Here is a 27,967-nt window from a genome sequence, read left to right as displayed (position 1 = left end):
CATCTGTACGTTCAGTAGTTTCTGAAATGAAGTTTTTCATAAATCAAACTTATTGTCCTAACAACTATAAATCAATTTATTTTAGCAAATATCATGAAAACTACTATTCCTACGAAGGTAAAGGTTATAAACTTCTTTATAATCCATTAAACTAGCTTTAATTTGAGTGCTAATAGACATCTGTACATCACATAGTTCCTGAGATATAGATTTCTCAAAATAAATTAATTAGCTACTAATCTTTTAGTAGATTTTTAAGAAATTTTGCTTTTTAAAAAGCTATATCTCGAAAACTATTGGACGTAAATAGCTCTTTTAGAGCTAATATTTCAGCAAATTTACTCTTCTTTAAATAATGTTCTCTTAGGTTTTCTAGTGTTGTTGGTAGTTTGTAAGATATAGAGAGCTCCGAATGAAAAAGCTCCAAACTTTTGTTCATTTTGGAACTGTATGATTTTTAATTTTTGTTTTCGTTACCTGACAGTTCTGTTGAGAGTTCTAATTTACACTGTAGGTAACTAAAAGTTTTAACACCTGACTATTGAGAATTATGTTAACAACTTTAAGAATTCTTTAAAATACCCCTAAATAACAAATCGCTAGAGTAAAAAAAATAAAAATTCTAGGGCTTGCATTTTTTCCAGACTTGTAAAATTTTCAACCCTGGCCTTATAGAAAAAAAATCGATTGATAACAGACAGTTCTTTTGATAACTATATTACCCTCCGAAGCGGTAAAAATCATAGAAACAAATTTTTAGGATCTCAAAATTTCTTTTGGAATAGTAATGTTTTCCAGTAATAATTTTATGAAAAAAATTTAATTGATACCAGGCTTGAGGGTCTGTTAGCCATCCTTAAGAGTTCTTAAAAATTCTCTAATAAATAAATTGCAAAATTTAATAAATAAAAACTTCTAGGGCTTTTTGTCCTTTTTTGCATTTTGTCAGATTCATAAAATTCTCTACAGTGGTAAAGTTACTAGAAAAACATTTTTGGGCCTTAAGAAAAATATAATTTACACCCTAAAGTGCTGTTTGCCACTCTAAGTGAACTTAAATAATATCATTAATTAATGAATTGCTAAAGTTAATGTTTAAAAAATTCTAGGGCCTGAAACTTGCCTTTTTTTACGCATTAGAAAATTATGCAAGGGTTGTCTTAAGATATTATGATGGGTAGATAATTCTGATATTCTCCTGAGAGTTTTAATTGTTCTCATAAAAAGAAAAAATAAATAAATAAAAGGAAAGAAAAGCGCTATAATGACAATAGAAAAGAAATTTCTTTCGGATTTGTAATATTTCCCATTAATAATTTTATGGCCAAATTTAATTAGCTTATATTATAATTATAGCTAATATAAGACATACCAATTAGACGTGAAATAATAGAAAATTGCAAACTGGAAGAAAGTGTGAATAGCGAAGAGCTGAGTGTTGTTGAGAGTGTAAGAATTAATTAAGAAGAAGACAAGGAGGAAGGATGGAGGGGAAAGACAATGAGAGGGTTTGGCGGGACCGTGGTAGATGATATACGACCGCGCGCGGGAAATATCGCCCTGTCTCATTATGCCGCCATCTTGGTCCTGCGCCTCCGACCGCCAATAAAACAGGACTTGATATCTTATGAGGTTAGGGTGTGCTAGTGTTAGTACAGGTTAGAGTCCTTCACCCACCCCTTCGTTCTCCCTCCCTTTCACTCCGACTTACAGTTTTTATTAAAAAAAAAAAATGAACTGGGGAAGAAAAGAAAAGGGCCTTAAGAGGGCACTTATCAAGGTTAGCGCGAAGAATAACACAACAGATCAAAACATTTATGAAGTTAAATAGCACGTATGCTATATGGAACATACATGGTTTCTATTCAATTTGAATGTAAAAAGCCAGAAATCGCGTTTTTCTAACTTTTGGAGAATTGGCCTCTATACAGCTTTACCTTCTTAGCATTTGATCATAGAAAAAATAATGCACAGATCTAAAATATAGGATATCTTGTTTTGTATATTAAAAAAAAAAAATGGTTTTCGAGATATAGATAAAAAAATAAGCGCATTTTGACTATATTTGAAGAAAAAATAAAGTCCGGAAAATATCCGTTAGCAAACTTCAGATTCGTAATCAGCTATCCCTAAAACTGGGATGTATCAAAATTTACGACGATAAAAAAATTTAATTTAACAAATTTACCCTATAGTGACTGGACCCAATGTCTGTGTAATATGATTAGGGGTCAATCCTGGAAGGTCCATAAATATCGATGGTATTGAATTGGTAAATTTAATTACACCAATAAAGTATATTTGATTTTAGTTTAGAATACCAATTGGTATGTCCCTAAGGAAAAAATACGATTTTAAGCTTCCAAATAATTTTCAATACATTTCAAATTTAGGACAATTGGATATAACCGACGGAACCGAGGAATTGGAAATATATAAATTTCCCCAACTAGACAAAGAAGAGATATAAATTGATTATGAAGCTCCGAAGGGATTTAAGAATAAAAATAAGAGAATCCGAACCAAACTTTTCGACGCTTGTAAGCGTAAATTTTCTTATTGATTATATAAAAATAAAATCTATATTTTAACAGAATTTTTTTTTATAAGGATTTAAGAAGAAAAAAAAATGATAGAAACGTCATCCAATTAATAAATAAAATATGTGTGAAGTTTTCATGAAATATTCTTTGAAGTTCCTATATAGAAGTTTTTTTTTATATATATAGAGGGATTCAATATGAAAACTAGCAAACTTTTCGTAGTCTATGATGAAAAATGTTATCTGGCCTAGATTATTGAAGCTTATGTCCTTGTTGACACATTCACTAAAGATTCAAAAGGAAAAGTTTTTAAGAATTCACTAAAGACGTTTGCACCTCTTCTCAAGACCCTGAATTTCGTGCTTAATGGATACCAAGAATTATTTATATTTAGATAAATAGTAAAATAACTGGAAATTATTTTTTAAAAATTTAGTCATTTATTAAAAAAAAAAAAAAGATGTCTAACTAAACCATTGCTCACATTTAATTCTATTATTTTGCTTTAATATTATTATTATTTTATTTATAATTTTTTTTATCTAAATAGATATATTATTATATTTATCTTTTCTTTAAGGTATATATATAAGGTATATTTATCTTTTTTTTATATTCTTCATTTTCTAGTCAATTTAGACTCCTTCGTACCAGCTTATTAAATCTAAATTCGCAAGGGGACAATAAAGGAAAACATACGGGAGGAAGGATGAAGTGTAAAGTTAGGAGTGGATTAGGTAAAGGAGCCGGAGGACTTAGGGTAAGTGCCCTTACAGTAGGCAGAGAGTAGCACCTGATCTCGAAGTCAGATCTAGGGTCAGCCCTAAACCCTCCCCCGTCCCTTCGCACAACTTAATTGAAACAATAACTCCTAACCTCAGCTAACCCCCACGACATCTTACTATAGTACTCGAATAGTATATCTTATCACTTGTAAAGAAACTAAGCTGATAAAAATTTTTAATAACTACTATTATAAAGTAGATTCGAAGACAATTCCTTGATTCGACTTCTTTAATAAACATTTTCTTAAGTTAACCTGATAAAGCAAATGCAGTGAACCTTTTACCAAAGGTATTGTCATGACAACTTTTACGGATACCTATACCTTGGAGAGTATAATGAAAGGTGCAAGAAAAAGTGAAGCCAAAAAGATGGGCTCCTGGGACGAATCTGAGATAGACACAACTGACTGCCTTCTATTTCATTTTAGATTACAGTAACAGACATGTCTATTTAATTTAACGTAATCCTGAGCTCCAGGGAGGTGGCCAACCCCTCATTTTTTGGCTTCACTTTTGTTTTGAAGTAGAGTCAGGTATGACACTCCTTTATCTATGAACGCGAGCTTTTATGGTAAAGGAGTTTCCAGAATACAGCCAAACTTCAAACCGAGAGAGCCAAATTAAAAAATCTTTACCTCGTATAAAAAAATATAAATAAAAGCGATTAATACAGTGTGTGTGAATGATCACTTTCAAACATGTTTAGAGGGGGGACTAAGAACAAGCTAGAAGAACAAAAATAGTACTAGATATTCGTATTTAGGACTCAAGTATAACTTTACACTTAATCGAAGTGAATTTAGGTGTAATTTCACTTTAGACTATACAGAAAAAAAAGCTCCACTTTGGTGCGAAATTTTCTAAATCTAATGAGGAAGGCAATACCCTGCTTTCTTTTATTTAAAGGCAAAGTGAAGCCAAAAAGACGGATGTTGACGGATGAACTACGCCCTGGGAGTTCAGGTTTACGTTGAGGTTAATAGGAATCCCCACTATAGTAATCTAAGCTGAAACAATTAACCATCCTAACCCATTAATTCTTAATCTTTAATCCTTAACAATCCCTGATAATCCTTCGAGGCGTCTGAAAAGAAGATGGCCACGGAACCTTCTAATTTAAATTAATGTTTGAGGTGGTACCTCAATGGGTGATTCCTTCCCAAGATTTTTAAGTGTATATGAAACATACAACATATTTACTTATTGTATTTTTTATTTGTACAGTTGTAAATCACATTAAATAAATAAATAAATAAATAAAAAAATGAAACAAAAGGAAGGTGGTGATTGGCTCCTTTTTCTCTACCACGCAACCAGAATTGATTATAAAACCCACTTTTTTGGCTTCATATTTCCTGAAAGATTACACCTTCCATTTTAATCCTTCCTCAAAGCTTAAATCATATATTGCGTATGTTTGGGGTTTTTATTTTTCAATATTAGACCGAAAACACTAAAACCTACAAATGTAAATAGGCACTTTTCTATAATAGTCCTTTTTCTTACTTCAAAGACTTCACTGCTATCGACGAATTCGATTCCTATTGTTTTTCCTGAGCTCTTCGAAATCAAACTAGCTGCGCAGTTAGTCAGATAGACAACTGACGACCGTTTTAATTTTTTTTTTACAGTCCTTAAGTCATGACTCATAAATTCATATCATTTACTTAGATTCGCCTGCCATGAACGTTTTGATGATAATAAGCATTTTTATCTGAAAAAGAACTCTAAAAATCATATCTCGACACTGACATAGAAAGTCGGGAATGGTTTAGCTATGTATCGGAATCTTGTATTTTCGAAAAAAGAAGTCCAGCGAAATGGAAGGGGAACCTCGGAGCCATAAGAGATAAGGAATAGAGAGAAAGGAATTGAGAAATGCTGGTCACATAGCAACAGTTACAGCGAGAGTGAGAGCGGAGGCCGGAGCCGAGATAAGAGAGGAGATAATAGAGTCCGGTCAGTAATAGAGTGCTCTCGATTACTGCTCTCTTCTGATAAGGGTGATAACAATCATACATATTTATTCGCCTCACTCAACCCTCATCCCTTAGTGCCTACGGTCAACACCTCCGTATCCTTCCTTCTATTTTACTAGCTATTAGGTTAGAGCAGGGAGAGTATTTTCATACATAGAGACGTCACCAATAACCTTGCATTAAATTTCTCAAGAATTTAATTTCTTTAATCATGGTAAAGCACTAATACTAATACACCTCTATGCATTCAAAGTGTTTCTCATAAAATCGACTTCCCCAATATAATTCGCTCTGATAGAAAAATCCTATATCCCAAAATTTACTCTATGACTAACAGACCCGGCAATGCTCCACATTTTCTAGATTTAGGGATCTATAATCTTGAATACAATTGAAAGTTTGATATAAATTAATATATTTAATTATTTACACCTTGGATTAATGAACCAATCGCTTATCATATCTATTTCGCTTATAGCAGTATGATGTAATAAAAATATATGGCAAAGAAATAGAAATAACTTGAACACCAAATAACTAATCTACACCAAACATAGATTAGGAGTAAAGTTAAATAATAAACAATAAGAAATAAATAAGTTGAAAAACAGGCAAGAAAGTTAAAAAAACATAAATAAGTTGAAAATGCATTTATAGATGGATTGAGGGTTTCTACATGGAAAGCTTTATGGAAGTTTCGATACTTTGCAATTCCACATTGATTTTTAATTTTACCACATTTTGATTTCGATGCCATATTGATTTTGCACTTCTACATTTTTGAGGTCTGCCACATTGTTTTGGAAACATAAACAATATATATAATAAACAAACATGGAAAAAAAATTATTTTATTTTTTACCCATAACCTGAAAACCGTCCATTTTTTAAAAATCTGGACATTAACCAATACTAAATTAAATATGAGTAACTCCTCAAATATACATGTACCTTTTTCAGGTACATTTCAAGAAACGTAATTTTTTGCGAACTTTTTTTCTTGTAAAGTGTTTTGTTTTGTGTTTACATACTACTTATTTGGTCATAAAATTCTTAAATGAGAAAATACTATATACATTTAGGAATATTTTTCGGGTCATGTTGTTACATAACAATTTTCCCAATAGCATATAATTTGTATCTACCATTTTTCTCTGAATTAACCCGTTCAGATTATGTTTATTTATACATACCATCGCACCTGAACTAAAATCTAATATTTAAAAATCAATATTGTTTGTTCGTACTTAATGAACTGCCATACCGTTCATCCGATTTTGATTTTGCTAAATGTTCAGGACTTTCCCAAGAAAGTTTATTCCAATTTTTTCAGTAAAAAAAATTTATTAACAGAATTAAGCATTTTTGGCGCCTAACTCAGAAAGTATACGTATTTATTCATAGTTATTATATACCAATCGATTTGCCTCATTCTGAAGATTAAACAAACAATATTACTCATTCTATTAAATGATTTTATATTAACTAAAAATTAAAAAAAAAAAAATTGTTTTATGAAATAGCAAATCATATTTGTTTATAGCGTCGCCTAAAAACCTTTAAATACCATTTTTCAAAGAAATTAAAAATTATTAATTTTCACCTCGATTCATTTTTAGATTTTTTTTATTCTAGTGTTCATTATTCATGTAATCATTTTTCTGAACGATTACATGAATAATGATCACTTTATTGAAATGTTAGTCATTTTTTTTTTTTTTAATTTTTAGTCAATATAAAATCATGTAATAGAATCAGTAATATTGTTTGTTTAATCTTCAGAAGGAGACAAATCGATTGGTTATGTTTCCAAAACAATATGACAGACCTCAAAAATGTAGAAGTGCTAAATCAATTTGGCATCGAAATCAAAATGTGGCAAAATTAAAAATCAATGTGTAATTGCAAAGTATCGAAACTTCTATAAAGCTTTCCATGTAGAAACCCTCAATCCATTTATAAATGCATTTTCATCTTATTTATGTTTTTTTAATTTACTTGTCTGTTTAATTTTTAATTTTTTTATTTCCTTATTGTTCATTATTTAACTTTACTCCTAATATTGCCATGTTATTTTAATATATTATACTTTTAATTAGTTACAACTTCATTTTCTTATTTTATTTATTTTTTTTATTTATGTGTGCAAGCAAGAAACTTTTACATGCAATACGTCTATACGGTTATTTAAATATATATAATAATATTTGGATTATTAATTGAAAATATATGTTTGATCATTGAAAAAAAAACAAGAGATATCCAAGAGTACAATAGAGAGAATAAGATAGATATTACTAAGGATAAAACAAAAAGGAATAAGGACGAAGTAGCATATATTACATATTGCATGATTGATGCTAAGCACAATATGGCAACCTATTATATTTGGGCAACATGGCTTAGTAAATAAAGCATTTGTCTCTTTTTTCGGTATTTTGTTAAATTTGACAATAATCTCAGGAGAAAAAAAATGTGATAGACATAAACCATTTCTTTAGTAATTCTTAGTGGGTTCAAATTATAATCTATTAGAGGTATTATATTTATAATATGGCAGGTTAAATATAATAGAAAATTATCTGAGTAAAAATGTAAAATTTTAAACTTTATGGTTCAGGCACGGCTGAAAGATATAAATCGACTTGATTTATCCCTTCTTCCCTTTTTTAACAAAAAAGTTATTTTTCAGCCCCTTCTTATAATAATACCTATGTTTGTTATTTTATTTCTTTTTTTTAATGTATGTTTATTTCATCATTTACAGGTGTTTCATATTAGCGGAAAAAGGTAATCGCTTTAGTATAGATGACAGAGAACATAATTTAAATATATGAAACCTCTTTTTTTCCCTGGTTAACTTGCACTATTTTTTCAAAGAGGATTAATGAGTATTGATGTGTAAATATAATTCATCAAACAACACTAGGTAATAAAAACGGCTAAACTAAATAAAATCTTCAGGAATGAGGGTGATGATGTTGGGCCAAAGAACAGAGAAGACCCCACTAGAAGCGGCAGAGGTGACGGAGGGGTCGAAGATCGTTCAATTAAACATGAGGCCCTAAGCCATCGGATCACAAGAGCCCAGCTAATAAACGTTGAGGATAACTGTAGAGATATAGAGTATACTATAATAAAGGGTGTAGAGAGCGCATTATCATCGTTTTATCCTCCTCTATATTCAATTCACTTTCCTCCCCCTCCCCTTCTTTCACAATTCATTAAATATTTCACCCTTCTAAGGGAGCCCGCCACCAGTTGCTGTTAAATAGAAAGTCATTTTTTTATCATCCAAGAAGAGAAATGATAGATATCGAAGTAAAAAAAAAAAATAAACTCCAACGATGGAGTAAAAGATGAGGTTCAAATCTTTCTCAAGGTCATGGCGGGGAACTGGTTAGACATAAACATAGAAAAATGTCCAGTCTACAAAAATGGATATATCTAAATCGCAATTTCTTTGAAGAAATAAACAAATACTCAAAATTTAAAATAAAATTAATATTTTACGAAATAAATGAAATTTTGAATTAAAAAAAATAGAGGCTTTATTTTTGGCAGTAACCATGTATATTATAATTTTTTTTTACTATCATTATTTATTTTATTTTTTTATTCGTATACGTTCTCATATATCTCATTGTTTGTTGGCTTTTGCTGATATCCGAAGATAATACCTTCTTGGTATATTTTTATTCCGATCTTTAAGGACAAAAAAACTTTTGTATATGTATAATTCCTATATTTACATAATTCTTATTCTTATATTATATATAATTCTTATACATATTATATATACATAATTCCTAATTAGTTTATACATCCACTAATTAAATACATGAGACCAGCCTAACGATTTATACATCCCATCTCAGAGAAGTGCTTCCTTTGAAAAAATCATTCATTGTATGAGCTTCCTCGTTTTGGAATTCCCAACCCATATCCAATTGTAAATCTCCTTCCTTATCACCATTCAAACATCAATTATGTATCCATTTCCTCAATTATCAATCTTCCACATACTTGTAAAAATGTATTTTTTCAAATCTTCATTTGTTATAACACTTTTTTAATATTAGTGTTTTATTTTATTTGGTCAAAGTTAACATAATTTAGTCAATGCAACTCAAATTGTCTAAATTGTTAATATTGCTATGTTTACGCAGGAAAAAGTGTTTTAGAATAAAGATACATTTTCCATTTCATTTTAAAAGAACAGCATAATGTAATGTAAATTAAATATTGAATATTTTTTATACAGACTACAGTCAGCTATTAACAATAAAAAAAAATTGAATGGTAAATAAAATATTTTGATTTTTACTCATTAAACTGTTGTGAGTGCTAGTTGATAAATGTTAAATTTTAATAAATAAATCACACACGAATTATTAACTTTCTCAACCCTGTGTAGGAGAAATTTATCATATTTTCACAACATTACATATTTATATATTTTTTTATAATTAATAAACTGGTCTAGGTGCCTAAACCTGTCGAAGCACTCAAGCACTCTTGAGGCCGGTTTGTATCCGGCCTGAGGAGTTGATTTACATTTTCCGGCAGAATAACGGAATACATTTTTGCCTTTCCATTTTTCCTGGAATGAATTGGAATGTTGTAGGATTGTCAGTAGTACATAACATGGACGTGTTTGGGTGCATAAAAGCGTCAAACCCAAATAAACAATTTAAAAAATCTGATATGAGGACCTAATAAATCAACAAGTTGGGGTGAGGGTCATTCGTTTGTTAGAGCCCTACGTTCAGGAGGTTTTTGGTTCGATTCCCACGTGGGTCAATCAATATTTATTTCTCAATGGCTTCGAAAATAAATCTTGACATTCCCACTCTGGGCTGTATAAGGTCCTCAATAAAGGCCTTGAGAAAAAAACCAGATATTTTTTCACACCAAGAAAATCCTAAGATACGTAGGAAGCTTCCAACTGGGGTTAAAAACTCGATTCAGTTTTGAACGTTACCATCACAGATTTTCTTCAAATTTTGCACGGTTGTGTATAAGATACTCTAGCTTCTCTTAGCTTTTGCTTTTTACGGATCACTTTATTTGTATAAAATGATAATGTAGGGGTTCCGCCATTTTCTTACTTCTACCATGATGGTACCGTCGCCATAAAAGGTTTGGGAACGACTCATATAGGGAGTTATCGGTGTATACTTATAATAATTGATATTGGATTGATATTGAATCCTCAAAAAACTGTCATAATGATCAATGGCCCTTCGGAAACTGTTAGACATCACCTCATGGGTATGAAATGTTCCAATGAAGTTATTTATCTTGGGCAAATAATTTCCTTTCCGATTAGGGATGCCAAGGAAATTGAATCCAGAATAGGTAAAGTGTGAAAGAAATTTTGGAGTCTCGGATACATTTTTAAAATCCGTCAAGATATAAGGTACAAAACAATTGTATTCAACAGATGTATTATCCTATTACTTACTTATGGATGCCAAACATGGTCTCTGGATAAGAATATAGAGAGGAAGATTAACATCTGTCAACGAAGAATGGAACTTATAATGCTTGGAGTCTATCTGAAGGATAAAGTTAGCTCGGTTCGATTAAGAAAAGAAACCATGGTTACCGACACCATAAGATACGGTAGAAAAATGAAGTGGACCTGGTGTGATCCAAAGTGAGGAAATCCGAAGAAAGCTGGGCGAGACGAGTTGTTGAGTGGATCCCCCTGGACAGGAAGAGACGAAGGTACGACAACGCAAGCGCTGAGCCGACGATATAACATAACAGTGTGGCGGTTCATTATGGAAGAGGCACGCTCGAGATAGCGAATTGTGGAAAACTAAATGCCAGCAACTCCGGTTTTAAGGTTGGACTAGTCTCCGCTAAAAAGACTCTTAATCTCTCATACGGGAAGGTCTATATGTGAATATGTTTAATGTATATATTCATTTTCTTTTATTTTTTCCTAAAAATAATTCATTTTGTATTCACATATAAATAAAGATTTATTATTATAATGCATAAGAGAGATGGGATATTAATATTACCGACCGATGGAGTCAGTCCTGAGTGGGGAAGATGGCCGTCCGGCGAGATGGGCAAGGTGAGCGGCGAGGAGGCGTCCGGACCGGGGTGAGCCTGCCAGCCTAGCCAGAGCACCCGGCTCCAACTCCAGCAGCTGCCGGCCCCGCCGCGGGAACCGATCGGCCACCGGTGCGGGCCGCAACCGCAGCTCGCGGGTGATCCACGACAGCCAGTTCTCCACGTCCTCTCGCTCCCAAACTGCAGGGTCTGAAAAAAAAGATAATAACACAATAATCAATACGTAATGTATTTAGGAATAGATGGAAAGGTCAAAATTGTCAAAAATAATGCAAAACTATTTCAAAATCTTTCTGACTACCAATACAATATTCATACACATAAATCTGTTATATTGATATTGAAATATAAGAGAAAGTATTACTAACAATGGATATATAGTTACCTACAAATAAAATAAAGGAAGATTGTTGGGATTAGAAACAATCTCTCTCTCTGAGTGTTGACGTTTCGATTCGGTTGTGGTAAAACCGAGACCACCCGAACATTCCCGATTGCATTACGACTTCGTTAAACTGTCGTATTCTATTCAAAGAGCCCGCGTGGGAGGCCAAAAGCCAGATGGATAGACAGAATGAACAAAGATGCGAAAGAGCTGAATGCAAACTGAAAAGCAGAAGCCCAAAGCAGTCAAGCATGGGGATGGCTTGTCCGACCAAAGATCTACAAGGTCTGAATAGCCAACCGAAAAAATCCTCCCACTCCAAGATACTTTAAAATAGGAATTTTATAGCAAAATCAAAATTGTTTGTTTATGATTTTAAACTTCCCTGGTCTTGAAATTTTTCTTTTTTCAAAAATCACTAAAATAGCTACAGCAATATCACTGTTAAATGTAAAATGTTTTACTATGTTAAATGTTATAAGTATAGCATTGTGAGCAACCCTATTTAAAGTCATGTTAAATGGTAAATGCATTAGAGCTTCTAGCAGACTTTCTGAGCAGCTTGTTTAGTAACCTTTCCTTCCAAAACTTCATGTTATTGTTTACTTCTAAGCTTTGAATTCAGTAATTTATCACAACATGCCTAAGATAACCGAAAAGTAGAAGTGTAAAAGTTTGGCTACTGATTTTTTTAAAAGTCTGAAACACAAGACAAAACAAAACTAAACACAAACTACGAGTAAGTAATCTAACACGATAATAAATAAAACGGTGACAAGCTCAGCTGGTCTGTTTCGTGACGTTATTCTCCATTTAACAGACTTAGTAACAGACTCTCAGCCATGTTACATGGTAAAAGAAGGAAATATTTCTCCATTTAACATAAGTTTTTCTCTTTAACATGTTAAACTAAAGATCATGAATGCCCCTTCAATACTTTGGGCCGTAGGGTGCTAAGTGAAAGTTGTGAAAGTTGTGCGCACCGCACTAGATTTGTATGTCTATTGTAAAAAAACTGAACCAGGCGTTACAAGAAACGCTCGCTTAGTTAACGGTGTCTAGATTAGATTTACAGTTTCTTCTCAATTAATTCTAAGCACAGTATAATTAATTCATACAATTTATTTTACTTGCAATGTTATTCTTGTCCCAGTAAACCGTCAAATCGCGTGTGGATCTGGTTTGAGTACAATTCCAACGTAACTACCTCTTTGTTTACATATTACATGTTAGCCAGCTGACCTCAACAATAAAGCTTTGTATTGATGACAACGAGATCCTTGTCAAAGTATTCAATAATTATACCACGATGATATTGCTGAGATCAGGTCAACAAATTGACATTCGAGTTAGACAATAAGAAATTACTGGTTCTTAAGAGCGTTCCAGAAATCTGGGTCAGATGTATTTTGGCGCCAGCCTGAAAGGGTTGTTTTGTCTTATTTTAAAATTCAAAGAAAGCTTTGATAAATTTAATTATATACCACTCCATTATGGACATTAACGGCTGTCGATTGCGTTCCACACAATGTACTTAAGTATTGCGGAAGGTCAGGAATCATTGTCCAGTTCGTTCGTTGAAGCCAAAAGGTGGCACTTGTGAAGCGAAGTACCACAATGGGAGGTCCTTGAAGTTGGTACAATCTGGGAGGGAGATAATGAAGGGGAGGTGGACCAACAAGGAGGTTCAAGGAAACCTGGAGCGCTCCCTTTCATCAGTGACCTCTTTGGCGGTGGTCTATCCTCGATCCTCTGATCATCAACCGAACGGCTCATTACCTACCGTCTCCTCCTGTCTATTTCGGCCGCCTAATTGTCTTCTGCGAATCCTGTAACACGATTAAATAGAATCTACCGCAAATATACATCGCAACTTTTTTTGTAAATAATTTTCGGAACTTAAAGATTATAGGAGGGGCCAAATAATGGCTGACGAAAGTTACACTTAGAAAATTGACCACTGACACTGTTGCTGTAAAATGCAAATGTAACCTTTTCAAACGATCATAGCCTTTACAATACTAGTATATTTATCTTGTATAGGTAGGATAATTAAAAGATAAAAAATGAATTTACTCAAGTTTATTTCTATTTTGTAATGGAGTTGTAATATCATAAATAAAAACAAAATTTAGAAAATTTAATAAATTAGTTTTTACTATAAATCTTAAGCCTTATATACTTTCTATAAGATTTTTTTTTAATCTCCATGTTTTTTATTGTTTATAAATGTACAAAATACACCGACATTTCTGAGAACTCCGTCATCAGGGTTCTGTTGTGCTAACAAATTTCACTATATCACAGAGACTAGTTGCTTCCTATGTAAAAAAATAAATTTCGCTAGTTTTAAAAAATAATGATAAGATAGTTGACCATAGATAATATATATGAGAAGATGGTTTGAGGGGGGGGGGGTGCGTTCAGTAAATAACACAAATAAGTTGAAAGAATTTATTTAGTGCCAACCTGCCAATTGAGAAAGATAAAATTGAGAGAAAAAAAACATTTTTCCTATATTTTAGAAATTCATTTTTCCTTACCCACGTTATTAGTTATGTTCACCATATTACTATTGTTGTTTTCAAAATTTTTTTTGTATTCATTTATTTTGTTAAACTTTACTAATATTTTGACTATTTATCAATTATTATATGGTTACATATATTTTCTTTCTCTCAATTTTATTTTTCTTTCCATATTTTAATTTTTAAATTATTAATAACTAATATATTCATATTTCCTTGCATTTTATAACTTAATTTTTTTTATTTCCTTAATTATGTTATTTTACCTACTTATAGGTAATTATGTCAATTACCCATGTATACATTTTATTTTCCAATTCTCTCATAACTTTATTTTATTAATTCTAAATATAATACTTGAATAAGTAGGTAAAATAGCATAATTAAGGAAATAAAATAAAAATGAAATTATATAATGCAAAGAAATAGGAATATATTAGTTATTAATAATTTAAAAATTAAAATATGGACAGAAAAATAAAATTGAGAGAAAGAAAATATTTTTCCTATATTTTAGAAATTCATTTTTGCTTACCCACGTTATGTTCACCGTATATTATTATTGTTGTTTTCAATTATTATGGTTAAAATAAAATTGAGAGAAATAAAATATATATTCTCCCAATTTAATTTTTTTTCCATATTTTAATTTTTAAATTATTAATAACTAATATATTCATATTTCTTTGCATTATATAACTTCATTTTTATTATATTTCCTTAATTATGTTATTTTACCTACTTATTCAATTACCTATGTATACATTTTATTTTCCACTTCTCTCATCACTTTATTTTATCAATTCCATTCTGTAAAATTATTCACTTCATGTCATTCTGTTTATATTTTATTTTTTATTTTCTATATAAATAGGTTGTTATAGTGTTCTGTTCTTAGCCCTGATGAAGGCTAAAAACTCTAGACGAAACGTTGGCACGATTAAATAAGTTACATCAACTTATTTGTGTTTTATTTTAATCGCACCATCAACCATTTTCTTCTCGTAAAATATATGTGTATTTGTGAGAAAATATTAGACATTGTTTAATACTGAAAGAAGGTATTTCTGAAACTTTGGGACTGTGCATTGAATTTCAGAGGGCAAACTTTAGCTGTTAGAGAACTTGGAATGGGGACTGTGCGATAAAGCGTAAAAAACGGAGAGTTGCCGCCACACAGAGCTGGGGATTCCCGCCACAAGCGTTATACAATCGCAGCCGGCAAGGACCAGGAAAAGTTTTTTATTCCAGCAATGGCAATGGCACCACATCGTGACAGTGTGGCCGTTCCATGAATCACTTGCAGCTGTACAGTTCAGGGGAATAACAGGGATTGGAACTGCAACATGTTGCATTCAAAAGATGCATTATTTCTAATAGTTAGAATCATATATAAGAGGATGGTCAGGGTTGCGGTCAAAGGAGAAACAAAAATAGTTTACAACTATTTATTTTCCGACGTTTCGCCCCCACTTTGCAGGGCTTCATCAGGGCTAAAAAAAATACAAAATGATACAATGATAAGATACAATGAAAAGAATAAAAATACAAAGATGAGAATAAAAAAAAGTAACAATGGCAAGAGTAAAAAATGTATCGATAAAAACTGTATCTCGCCATACATGCAGCCATATATTAAACTTAATTAAGATTAAATAATTTTACGCTCATTTTATTATCATCACCAAATTTTTCTATCATACTTTTGTTTTCACCTGTTTGTTATTATCTTTCGCTGCATTCACTTATATTTATCCATCTATGTTTTATTAACTTTCACATTTACTTTGTTTTGTTTTTGTCAACTTTTATTTCACATGTTTCTAGTAACTTATTTCACTTATCATTATCATCACCTATATGGTTAACATTCCATCACATTTTTTCACTTATTTCTATACTTTATTACTTATTTTTAATCTTTTTATGTACTTCTTTCTACATCTCACCTTGTACTTTTATAAATATTTCTATCTTATTTTGTATACTTTCACTTCCGATTTTTAAATTACCTTATTTCACTTTATGTTATTCATGTTACTCCTTTTATCTTTACTATTACTATTATCAGTGTAGATAAATGATTATTTTCACGATATATAAATACTACAGTTGTTATCATTGTTTAATTATTTTTCTTACTTATTTCTTTGTAATTTTTTTTTTTTATTTATACTACTCTTTATTTACTTTTACTTATTATCTGTTACTTCTTTTACAATCATTGTTATTATATATTGTTTTATTTTCTTCAGTCTAATCTCGTATTATTAGTAACGATATGTGTCATTCTTATTTTACTTAGTTATTATTTTTATAATTTTTTGTATTATTCTCTTATCATTTTTCATTTTTCGTCATATCTTCATCACTACTTCCTGCATACGCAACGTATTTGAAATTGAAATAAAGCCGTTAAACGGTTTGCTGGTTACCTCCTCCCCACTCCTCCACGCTTCCGCTTCATTGTTTCTTTCTGTTCATCCGTTTGCTTTGAACAGATAGGTCGTCCTGACATGTTCTTTGCTCATTTATTATCATTTTATATAATTATTATTATTTATTTATTTTTTTATTTATAATTATTCTTTCATGATGTTTATTTAATCTCTAATTTTTTTTATTGTATAAACATTGTATTGTTTGTATCGTATTGTTTTTGTTTTATGTACATCTCCTGTACTTTTTTAACTTTATATTTTACGTATTTTTATAAAAAAAACTTTACTTTTGCCATTGTTACTTTTTTTTATTCTTATCATTGTATCTTATCTTTGTATTTTTATTCTTTTCATTGTATCTTTTTAGCCCTGATGAAGTCCTGCAAAGTAGGGAGAAACGAATATATACATATATACTTAGAATTATAATTTGAATATTGACAATTTTATTTATTTTTCAAGGAACTGATTTTTAATTTTGCTGTTTTCTAAAGATGAGATTTTATGTCCACTGCAAATAAATATTTTAAAAAAACTGACAAGACGTTTCCTACATTGGGATGTTCAAAAACAGAAAAATCGAAGCAGAGATTAAAAAATACAATTATATTTTCATCCGATCGATATAGAATTTGTATACCGAAAACGGATATATATAAAAATAAAAAAATAAAATTTCCAGAAGAAAGGCAGGTTCAACAATCAGAAAACCAAAACATAGTTATTGATGGTGGAATGGAGTGGATTCCAAGAACGATTGATAATATTGGAAGCAGTTAGTTGACCGTATGAAGTAGAATGAAGGAAGGTAGTCCAGGTGGCTGTCAATAAAAAAGGTACTAAGTAGTAAAAAAAAATTTTATTTTAACCAATGTTTTGCCCCACTTTGCTGGACGTCAGAACTAAATGAAAACAATATACCCACTTATCTGTTATTTTTATTATTTATTTATATTCTTATTATCTGCTTCATAATTGTTACCGTAATTTACCTTTGCCACTTTCTTCACTATTTCTAGTAAACATAGTTTTACTATCTCTTACTCTAGTTCTAGTCTAATAATTAGTTCATTATTAATTTACATCTATATTTTCTTAATATTTCCGTCTTATTTATAGACAATCATAAATTTCCCTATTTACATAAAATTCATGCTAATTGGTTCATTAATTTCAAAAAATTAAATTAAAAAAATTCAAGTTATAGCCACTTAACTACAAGAAAATAAAACACGGCTCTCCAAACAGATTCCTTTTCGGAAGCATAGGATGATCGTAAAGTGAAAAAATATGGTGTAACAATATTTCAAACAAAGCTAATTTGTCTCTTTTCTTTGTTTTTCACATCTTCTATAGTATCTCGTTTTCATTTAACCCTGACGAATTCTTGCAAAGTTGGACGAAACGTTGGTTAACATTACATAAGTTTTTTTTAGGCTTTCGTACCTTTATTGACCGGACTCGAACTATCTTCCGACAAACAATTGATAATTTTATTAATTGAATTATAGCTTTGTTATTAATTAAAGTAATTTATTCTAAAAAAAATTGAAGTAGCTAAAAGGAATTTAGTCTAAATATTACTACCATGGGATCAGATCAATATATTATGGTATGATTATATTCTTCTCTCTGTCAAGATTACTGAAATCCCGAAAAATCTGAAACTAAGGGTGTACATAGGCACTGCATGCAGCAAACTGGAAAGCAGTAGCCCAAGATTGACAACCGTGGAGAAGGTTTATCTGTCTGGTCTGTAGAGCAATCCGAGAAAAAAAGTTGTGTTAGAAATTATTATACCTAAAATAAGACAAATGAATCTATACACTGCTATACAGATAATATTAAATCTAATCATTCTCAAATCCTCCAAACTAAATAAGATGCTTTTGCAATTAAAACATCCCCTAATAATATAAATAATTATAAATATATTAAAAATATTGTTCCTCGAGTTTAGTTCCATTACAATCATTCTTGTATTATTCTTCCTTAAAACTGATTTGTAGACATATTTACCTGGTGAAATTATGCCTCAAACTAGATTAGTAAGACGTGATGTTAGGGACGATATTTTGTATTTCTAAGTGAGGTTAGAGTGTTAATTAGATATCGAATTGTCGACGAAGCCGTCTAACCACAACTGACCAATCAGACCCGATCTAAGTCTTCCTTAATTCGAAGAGCCAATTAACAAAGCTGTTCTTCTCAATCCATTTACCCCTGTTCAGCTCTCTGTTCATTCTCTTCATCCAATACAGACGTATAATATTTTTAGACAAGCAAATATTACGCCAGTAATTAAGAAAAGTCCAGTTTTGTACTAGGAATAAAATCCTCAAGGAATTGAAAGGTAAATGACTTTAGAGTCTCCACTAATCGGAAATCCCGAGTGTTGCAACAGCTTACGGTGTACCTCTGCGAAGGTAAACGGTTTTGGTTGAACGATGAATAATCTGATGGAGTTCTAAGTATTTAGTGCTTAGTTAAAATGTTAACATAGGAATTAGCCCTCAAAACATTGAAATACTAAATTCATAGAGGGCAAGAACTACGTATTTGAAGTTATTTACATCAAGTCTTACAAAAACTGCACAACAAAGGACAACATTTATTAAAAATTTATTTTGAATTATAAGGACGGAATACAACTTAACATTTGACTATTTCAGATTTTTTAAAAACCCGTAAGAAATATTTATGTAACCACAAACCTGTTAGTCTGACAAAATCCTTTGTCCTTGTTGGCGATGTTAAGTTATATTGATAAAATTTTTTTATGCATAAATATCTCAAAGAATTTGTAATGAGGTGATTTTAGTTGACTGTAGATTAATACAAGGAAAAGATGGTCGAAGGTGCACTCAGAAAAAAATCCACAAATAAACAAAAACTTGCCGACGTTTCAACCTGAATTTCAGGCCTCCATCAGGGTTGAAAAAACAACAAAGAGATAACTACCCTAACTCAGAGAAACACAAAAATAAAAGGAAAATAGTAAATAAACAAACTTCGAAATATACATAACAATAAATTTAGTAGATAGTAGTTGATTGATAACAATAGAAGTAGATAGTAGTTAATTGATAACAATAGAACTAGATAGTAGTTGATTGATTACAATAGAAGTATATAGTAGTTGATTGATAACAATAGAAGTATATAGTAGTTGATTGATAACAATAGAAGATGAAATATAATATTATATAGACGTAAGAATTATACAAAATTAATGATAAAATATTTTTTAAAAACAACAGAAAATGATCAAGAAATAAACATACCGAAAGGTAAAAGAAAAAAAGTTTAATTCTATCTTACCTCTATAAAATTATATTACATATTCTATTCTTGTCAATCAACTACTATCTACTTCTATTGTTGTCAATCAACTACAATCTACTTAATTTATTTAAAGTATATTTCCGAGTAAGCTACCAGTCCTTATTAGTGAAAAACAAAATATTAAAGACCATAATACTTAAAAGATATTGAGATGGGTTGGATTCAGCTGTATTTTGATATAATTATGAGAAGTTGTGAATTTTTTTTTATTATTATTTATATGAAAATTCGTATTAAAGTGTTTCAAAATGCGCTAAACACAAATTCAACTTGATTTTCCCACTAAAAAAAAATATTATTAGTTACTTCAGAAGATTTTTTTTGTTTTTGTTATTTTATATAGATTAGAACTTATTCAATACGACCAGCAATATTTTTTTTTTATTTATGACTAAAATCAAAAACATTAAATTGTATTAACTATGAAATACTCGTAGGGCCTGGGATACGATAATATAAAAAAAAATGTATACAATTATATAAAATATTTTTTCTCGATTGCAAGGGTGCATTTGCAAAAACGCTTGGACATATGTCTAATATTTTTCGACCTAGTTTCACCTAAATAAGTTTTATTGAAATACGTGATCCTAAAGTCCATAGTCTCCTCTTGTCAGTTTTTTGCAACCTAATCACCTTTTTTTTAGCTATCATTAGCTAAACCTAAATAGAGGGTTGAATTAAGCTGCGTGAGTAAATGTTGATTCCTTGGGAACAGTTGTGTAACATCAGAAACCACGAAGTAAAACTTTCCTTCCTTTTTTGTACCATTATACCTGAAAATACGATATTTCTTTTATTGATCAACACTGTGTAAAATAAATTATTATAAACAGAATGAATTTATGTAAGCTGCATACAAACATACATTATAAATTATATATCATTATAACTTTCTTATCTCTTGAAGATTTCTTATTTGTTAAGTTAATTGTGCAGTAACCCGATAGTATCAAATCCCATAGCAGACACATGTGATGCATATCAAGATGTTTCTAGGAAGAGGAGAAAGATGGTGGGATATTCTTCCTAAAGGAGTTAACCCCCTCCCACAAACCAACCCTTCCATGATGAGTAATTATGATGAGCCAGCGATGCTATATTTAACTGATCCACGGATCTTGGCGCCAGGATGTGAATGAGACTAGTCTGCGAGAACTATACATATATAGTAGAACTATACATTCGGAAGCGATTGAAATAATCGATAAGTTATAAAGTAATATTCCTTATATATTTATTTAATTATTATTTCTTATATTTCATTTCTTTTTTCTTGGGCGAAGGTTCGGGAGTCCCAATTTAAAGGGGAAAAATCAGGGTATTTAGCGTGATCATGAACATATTATTTCCTTTTATAACCGTTGTTATAAAATATACATACTGTTAAACAGTACTTCCTTACAAAATACTGAAATCCTTATCCTCGTAGTAGTTTTTTTGTCATATTTCTGTCATATAATTAATTTGCAACATTTTGTTATAAATAAAATATATCCAAAAATGTAACTAATGATTGAATTTAAATTATTTATTTTTATCTTTTTACTTAACTTATTTATCTGCCATTTTGTAACAAACAAAATAAATTATGATTTATGAACAAATGTTTGTAGTGATTTAGTATTCTCTTAATTTTATGAGTATTTTTTTATATATAATTTTGTCACATATACAAAATATTAAAAAATGTTAACGTTTTGAGCTATACGAAAATAATTTTTAAAATTATTCATAACATTCTCTCTAGTCGTTTGATTAATGATAAATTTTTCTTTTTTTAGTTCATTTTATAATCTCATATACTACTCATAATCTTTCACTCCTTCTATGTTTTATCCACTCTTATGTCTTTATCTCTTCTATTTTTGCCCTGGTGATATTTCAGATGATTGAGCGGAAAAGTTGGCTAGTAATAAAAACTGAACTATGATGTTTCTCCTTTTAAAGTCACTTTTACTATCTTACTAATCCAAGTTTCTGATATAAATTAGTACTTAAAATACCCTAACTAACGAACTTACCTTCGTATATTAACCCCCCCCCCCTCACCCAATTTTTCAAAGTTTTGTGAATTTTGAAACGAAACTGAATTCATCTCCAACGCACTCAACTCAAATTTCCAATATAAAGATATTTTTTTAATAAAGAATTTTATAATTGATTTATAATAGAAAGTCTAATTATAAATCAATGATTTTTTTTCTTTCTGACTCGTCCTTAAGCCACCTGTATTGCAAACAATTTTGGAATCTAACCAACTGCTCGAATGTAAACAAAATCTTTTGAGAATTCAATTTCCTAAAAGAATTTGTCATAATAATTTTGAGAATCATATGACGATGGTCAATTCACGATTTGGCCACCGTCCTAAAATACTCGTCATAATGACGGCATAAATGACTCAGTAATGACGAGAATTTCTCGAATGATTTTGTTTATTTTTCGCATTGTTTGCGCATAATTTGTGTCAAAACCATGGACTTTTTTTTTTTATTTTTTGGCAATTTAAATTACTCTGCCTCACTGTATGATAACTCCCTCCCTCACACTTCTTTTCGACTTCTGACTGTTTCTTATAATTTCACCATTATCTATCGTCTTTATTAATTATTTTTATCTTATATGCGATACAACACGAGGAGGCCCCTCACCTCCGGACTTAAAATAGCTCCTTTTTAGAATGGATAGCTCATATATGATATTAGACATAACAGATAACCTTAAAATACCAAAGGTAGTAAAAGGTAAGACACAACACGAATTACTTTTCTTTTTCACAGTTATGCACTTACTAATTCATTTTTTATTTCTGTTTTAGAGGGTTCGGGAAAAAAAAAAAAAAAATGTATGATAACTTATTTGGATTTAGAGTAAAATGAGCTTTACCTAGTACAACCAAAATCTTTTATATCCAATAATTAAAATATACAACTCATTGAAATTAATATAGAATCCTCTAGTTTCCATAACTAATGGTGAATGTAAATCTAATGAAAGAGTCTACAAGTGACATAAATAAAACAGATATAAGGTAGAAGTATTAAAAGACATCCATATAAATAAAAGTTAAAACGTAAATGAAAAAAATAAAAATTGTCCTGTACTGTTAAAACAGAAGCTATATTATTAAACAGATTTATTATTTAACCAAGAGGATATAGGATATATTAAATGGTATAGTAATCACAATGATGATAAACTGATGAATTAATAATATTTAGACAGTAGTAAATACTACCCTGTAACAAATGTGATAACAATCTTGGAAAAAAATAACTAATAGAAGTATCGTGTTGTGAAAATATTATTAAGAAGATAGATGATAAATATTAAAAGTAATATGCATGTTATTATTAAAAGATAAATAAAGAGAGAGAGAGAGAGAGAGAGAGAGAGAGAGAGAGAGAGAGAGAGAGAGAGAGAAATACTTTATTTATCTATGCTGCCTAAATACATCAGGCTGCTAGAATGGTATTGGTAAAGATATATTTTTTAATATAGAGAAAATATTGTAAGTTAAGTTGAAAACAATTTAGTAATACCTCTTATCTTCTAATTTACATACAGGAGAATTATCTATATGTAATAAAAAATGTTTACATCGTTGTCATAATAACAGTTCTAGCAATCCCTTATCAGTTGTAAATATCCTACTATCTGATATCAGTAGTATGAATGGCTGATGAGTGATAACACTAGAAAGATGAATGAAGCCCAGCTATTTGATTTCAACGTCAACTACACGGACGGAGGGGCCTGTGTGTAATAATATTGACTCACTACGAATCATCCTCAGCCACAATCATTACTACTACGAAGGTGGGGGGGGGGGAGTATGAATGAACAGGCTGAGCTGTTTACTGGGAACCACACAATACTCACCGGCGCCATCTAGTGGCAGTTCCGGGAAGCATTGACTCAGTGCTGACCTCTAGCGGCTAACCAAGGCCCTGACCCAGTTCTTCAATCCACTCATTGATCACTCGCTGGCTCTTATTACATCAGACGTCTAGACGATTAGGAAATAAAATATATATAATCCACAATGCTTATTTTTAATATATCAGTTATTTTTAGCGTGCATATTTGTTTTCTTCTAACGTGTATTATTTTAGATATAGCAGATTTAGCAGATATATTTTTTTTTTTTATAAAACTTTTCTTAGGTAATTTACTTTTTTTTCCATGAGGAGACCCCTCACCTCCGGATTCTTTTTTTACTAGTAGGACCATACAGAATGGACATATCATAATAAATAGATAAGTATTGCAGGTAACCTTAAAATACCAAAGCTGATAAAAGGTAATACTCAACATGATTTATTCTTTTTCCCATAATAAAGCATCCACTAATTTATTGTTTTTTTCTATTTTAGAGGGATCAGAAGAAAAAAAAAAAAGAAATTGTACTTTTTCAAAGGTATTAATTATATTTATGTTATTTTATTTATTTTTCTTCTGGGATAGTAAAACACCTTCATAGTTTAAATATTTTTTATTAATTTCAATTAACAATATATCCTTTACGACGTTTCGGACCGTCTTCAAGCTTTTCTGATACTATTATATTTCCTTCGTAAAATCCTCGATGCTCCTTACTTTGTCACAAATAAAATCATACATAAAGACCTTAATGTTCCCTATGTAACCGGTCTAGTCCGAACCAGATATCACTCCTTCCATTACAAACTCCCTAACCACCCTAATCCACTCGTTTCTAATCTTGCTCCCTCTTCCATTCCTGACAATCCTGAGAGGCGCTTATTATTATTAGATAACATTAGATTTTCTAATGTTGTTGGTAGTTTTTAAGATATAAAGCTCCGATTGAAAAATTAAGGTTTTGAGGCAGACGCCATTTTCTATTCCCCCTACCTATACTTGGCAGACTCATCAGTTTTGACTAGTAATTATACATAATTTTCATTAAAGTAACCAAAAATTAGGGTGAAATAACTGCCTCTTTTTCTTCCCGGCTCTTGTACTAAGTACTACTACCATAGATCACCAGAAATCGAATAGAATATACTGTCATATCAATGACTGGCTCCCAAATTGACTGGAAATGTAGGATATTTTTGGAAGATGTAAGTAGCAATATCGAAGCCGAATATCCGTGTTGCAGATGCGGACACCTCTCACAGGACCAAGGCCTGCTCTGAAAATAGACACAATCTCTCCATTACCAAGAACCGTAGCTGATTCACAACTCGCCACCCGCCACTTTCATTCTCTGACTCACCCCATTCAGTTCCCATCGCTGGGTCAATCTCATAGTATCCATACATATAATTCTACATCAAGAAAACCAACTCCATTTTCAACTGAATACTACGCTTAAAAAGATATAACCGATTCTTTATAGCATCTTATATATAACATTGTATATACATAAGATAAGAGGATTACTAATAAAATATACAAGATGTTATAGGTCCAGTCTCCTATTATAGGTATTAGGGGAATTCATGATCTCTAGTTTAACATGTTAAATGGAAAAACTTATGTTAAATGGAGAAATATTTCCTTCTTTTACCAAGTTAAAACGATATAACATGTAACATGGCTGAGAGTCTGGAGAATGACGTCACGAAACAGATCAGCTGAGTTTGTCACCGTTTTATTTATTATCGTGTTAGATTACTTACTCGTAGTTTGTGTTTTGTTTGATAAATGTTTCTTGATTTGAAATTATTTTTTCTCGTGCATAAAGGCATAAAATCTGAAAGATATTAATGTGTTGGAAAAGCAGAAATTTAACCTTCCAACAGTTGTAGTTAATTTGGATTTGGATAATGATTTATAACATTTATTATAATAGAATTATGAACATCTTTTTACAACTAACAAAATATAATAAAAACTTGAAATTATTACTCATCTTATATCATGGAACTAGAACTTGAATGTTCTTAGGAATTTTTTTTTCCAAAATTATGAAAAAAAATTGATTGCATGAATTTAAAGTGTTTATTAATTAAACAATATAAACATTGTCAATTTATGTTTTGGCGCAGTGTAGTATTCTGTGGTACTGATTTATGTAGGCTTTACTGTTACAGTGATAGGGAGTATTCATGATCTTTAGTCTAACATGTTAAATGAAAAAACTTATGTTAAATGGAGAAATATTTCCTTCTTTTACCAAGTTAAAACAATATAACATGTAACATGGCTGAGAGTCTGTTACTAGGTCTGTTAAATGGAGAATGGCGTCACGAAACAGACCCTGAAGCTGAGCTTGTCACCGTTTTATTTGTTGTCGTGTTAGGTTACTTACTCGTAGTTTTTTTTTTTTCATTTTTGTTGTGTTTTGGACTTTTTAAAAAATATAATCAGTAGCTAAACGTTTGCACTTCTGCTTTTCACTTATTTTAGGCATGTTGTAATAAATTACTGCAATCAAAACTTAGAAGTAAATAATAACCTGAAGTTTTGGAAGGAAAGGTTAGCAAACAAGTTGCTCAGAAAATCCGCTCGGAGCTCTTATGTATTAATCATTTAACATGACTTTGAATAGGGCTTTCACAATGCTATACTTATAACATTTAACATGGTAAAACATTTTACATTTAACATCTTTTCAAAATAAAGTCCTAAGAATCGCAGTTAATGCTCCTTGGTTCATAAGAAATAGCTAATTGCACCGGGAATTACATATGGAGTCAACAGAGGATTATATCAAAACACGGTTCATGAAGTTCCACTCCCAGTACCCGACAGTTAAAGGAGCAGTGACCTACAACCTGGGAAACCCAACCTCAACCGGAAGACTGAAGCCCAGACTGCTGCAGGACATTCTATTATAAATTTTAATAAATATAAAATTAATTCATAGTCACACTACCTTTATTTTACTTTTTATTATTACTCATTTTATTTATTCATTATTATTATTTTTTTTTCTATTTTCTTCTCTAGTCCCTTTTTTAAATTAAGTTGTTTCTTTTTACTATTAGAGGGCAATTGTTTATTTTAATTAGGTGTACCAATATCATTATTTTTTGTTATTTATTTTACTTTCCTCTTTTATTTAGAAGCGTTATTTTTATCTATTTATTTATTTTAATAATAACATTGTTTATAGTTAGGGGACTAAAAAAAAAAAAAAAGTACCCAATTCAATTGGAAATTCCAGAGTTAGATACACACTAAATATTCTCAATAATATTCTCTAAAAATTGACCAAATTCAATTATTAATAGAGAAAAAAAATCAAAATTGCAAAAATTAAGGTTAGGTAGGATGAGAAAGAAACCCTAATTTTTATTTTCGACATCCGTATTTATTGTACGTTAGGATCACAATTAGGATTGCCTGATTTTTATTTAAGTAAATTAATAAAGGCTTAGGGACACCAAAGGTTCTGTACCGATTTTACAAATCTAACCCTTGGTTGTTTAACAGTTATCTATTTCGTTTAAATTTAAACAAAAATAAAAAGTGTATAAATTTAATAATCATTTTTAACAGAAAACTAAACAATTTGTTTCGGAATGCGACATTCGATTCCTTCATCTGGCAATAGCAAAAAATCCATCGATTTAATCGGATCGAATCCAGTTGAATTTATGGAAGTGTTTTAATAAAGATTATTACATGATATGAAAATTTGTTGATTTTTTTAAAACAAATTAAGTTGATGCAATTATTAAAAACAAAGTAATTATGTAAAGTTCTTAAATCAGTTTTATAAGAAAAACTATTCATATCTATGTTATGACGATATATAAATGTTTTATATATTTTTTTAATATCGCTAAATGTAGATGAGTGGTTTTCCTCATCAGTCTGCCTAAGTGGTAAGGTGACAAAAAAAAATTTTTAATACAACCAAATTCATTTTTTCTTTCAGAGGTTAAAAAAAA

At 30.5% G+C, this 27,967-nt stretch overlaps 1 protein-coding gene across 3 annotated transcripts in view; it reads right to left on the bottom strand.

The window, feature by feature from the left end:
* Positions 1-27,967, bottom strand: part of LOC106685573 (DNA-binding protein D-ETS-6) — a 99,253-nt gene that overhangs the window by 13,729 nt on the left and 57,557 nt on the right. For 2 of the 3 annotated variants that reach the window (XM_014428330.2, XM_014428331.1), the window contains exon 2: positions 11,347-11,586. In XM_014428330.2, the coding sequence (XP_014283816.1) occupies positions 11,347-11,586 (240 nt within the window). Of the gene's footprint in view, positions 1-11,342; positions 11,587-27,967 lie in introns of all 3 variants that reach the window. The other variant, XM_067045092.1, reaches the window with a different exon arrangement.

Source organism: Halyomorpha halys, unplaced genomic scaffold (genome assembly GCF_000696795.3).
Source record: "Halyomorpha halys isolate HHAL.00 unplaced genomic scaffold, Hhal_1.1 Scaffold710.1, whole genome shotgun sequence".
NCBI lineage: Eukaryota > Metazoa > Arthropoda > Insecta > Hemiptera > Pentatomidae > Halyomorpha > Halyomorpha halys.
Note: the sequence above shows the minus strand (reverse complement) of the source record. Positions and strands in the feature narration are given on the sequence as shown.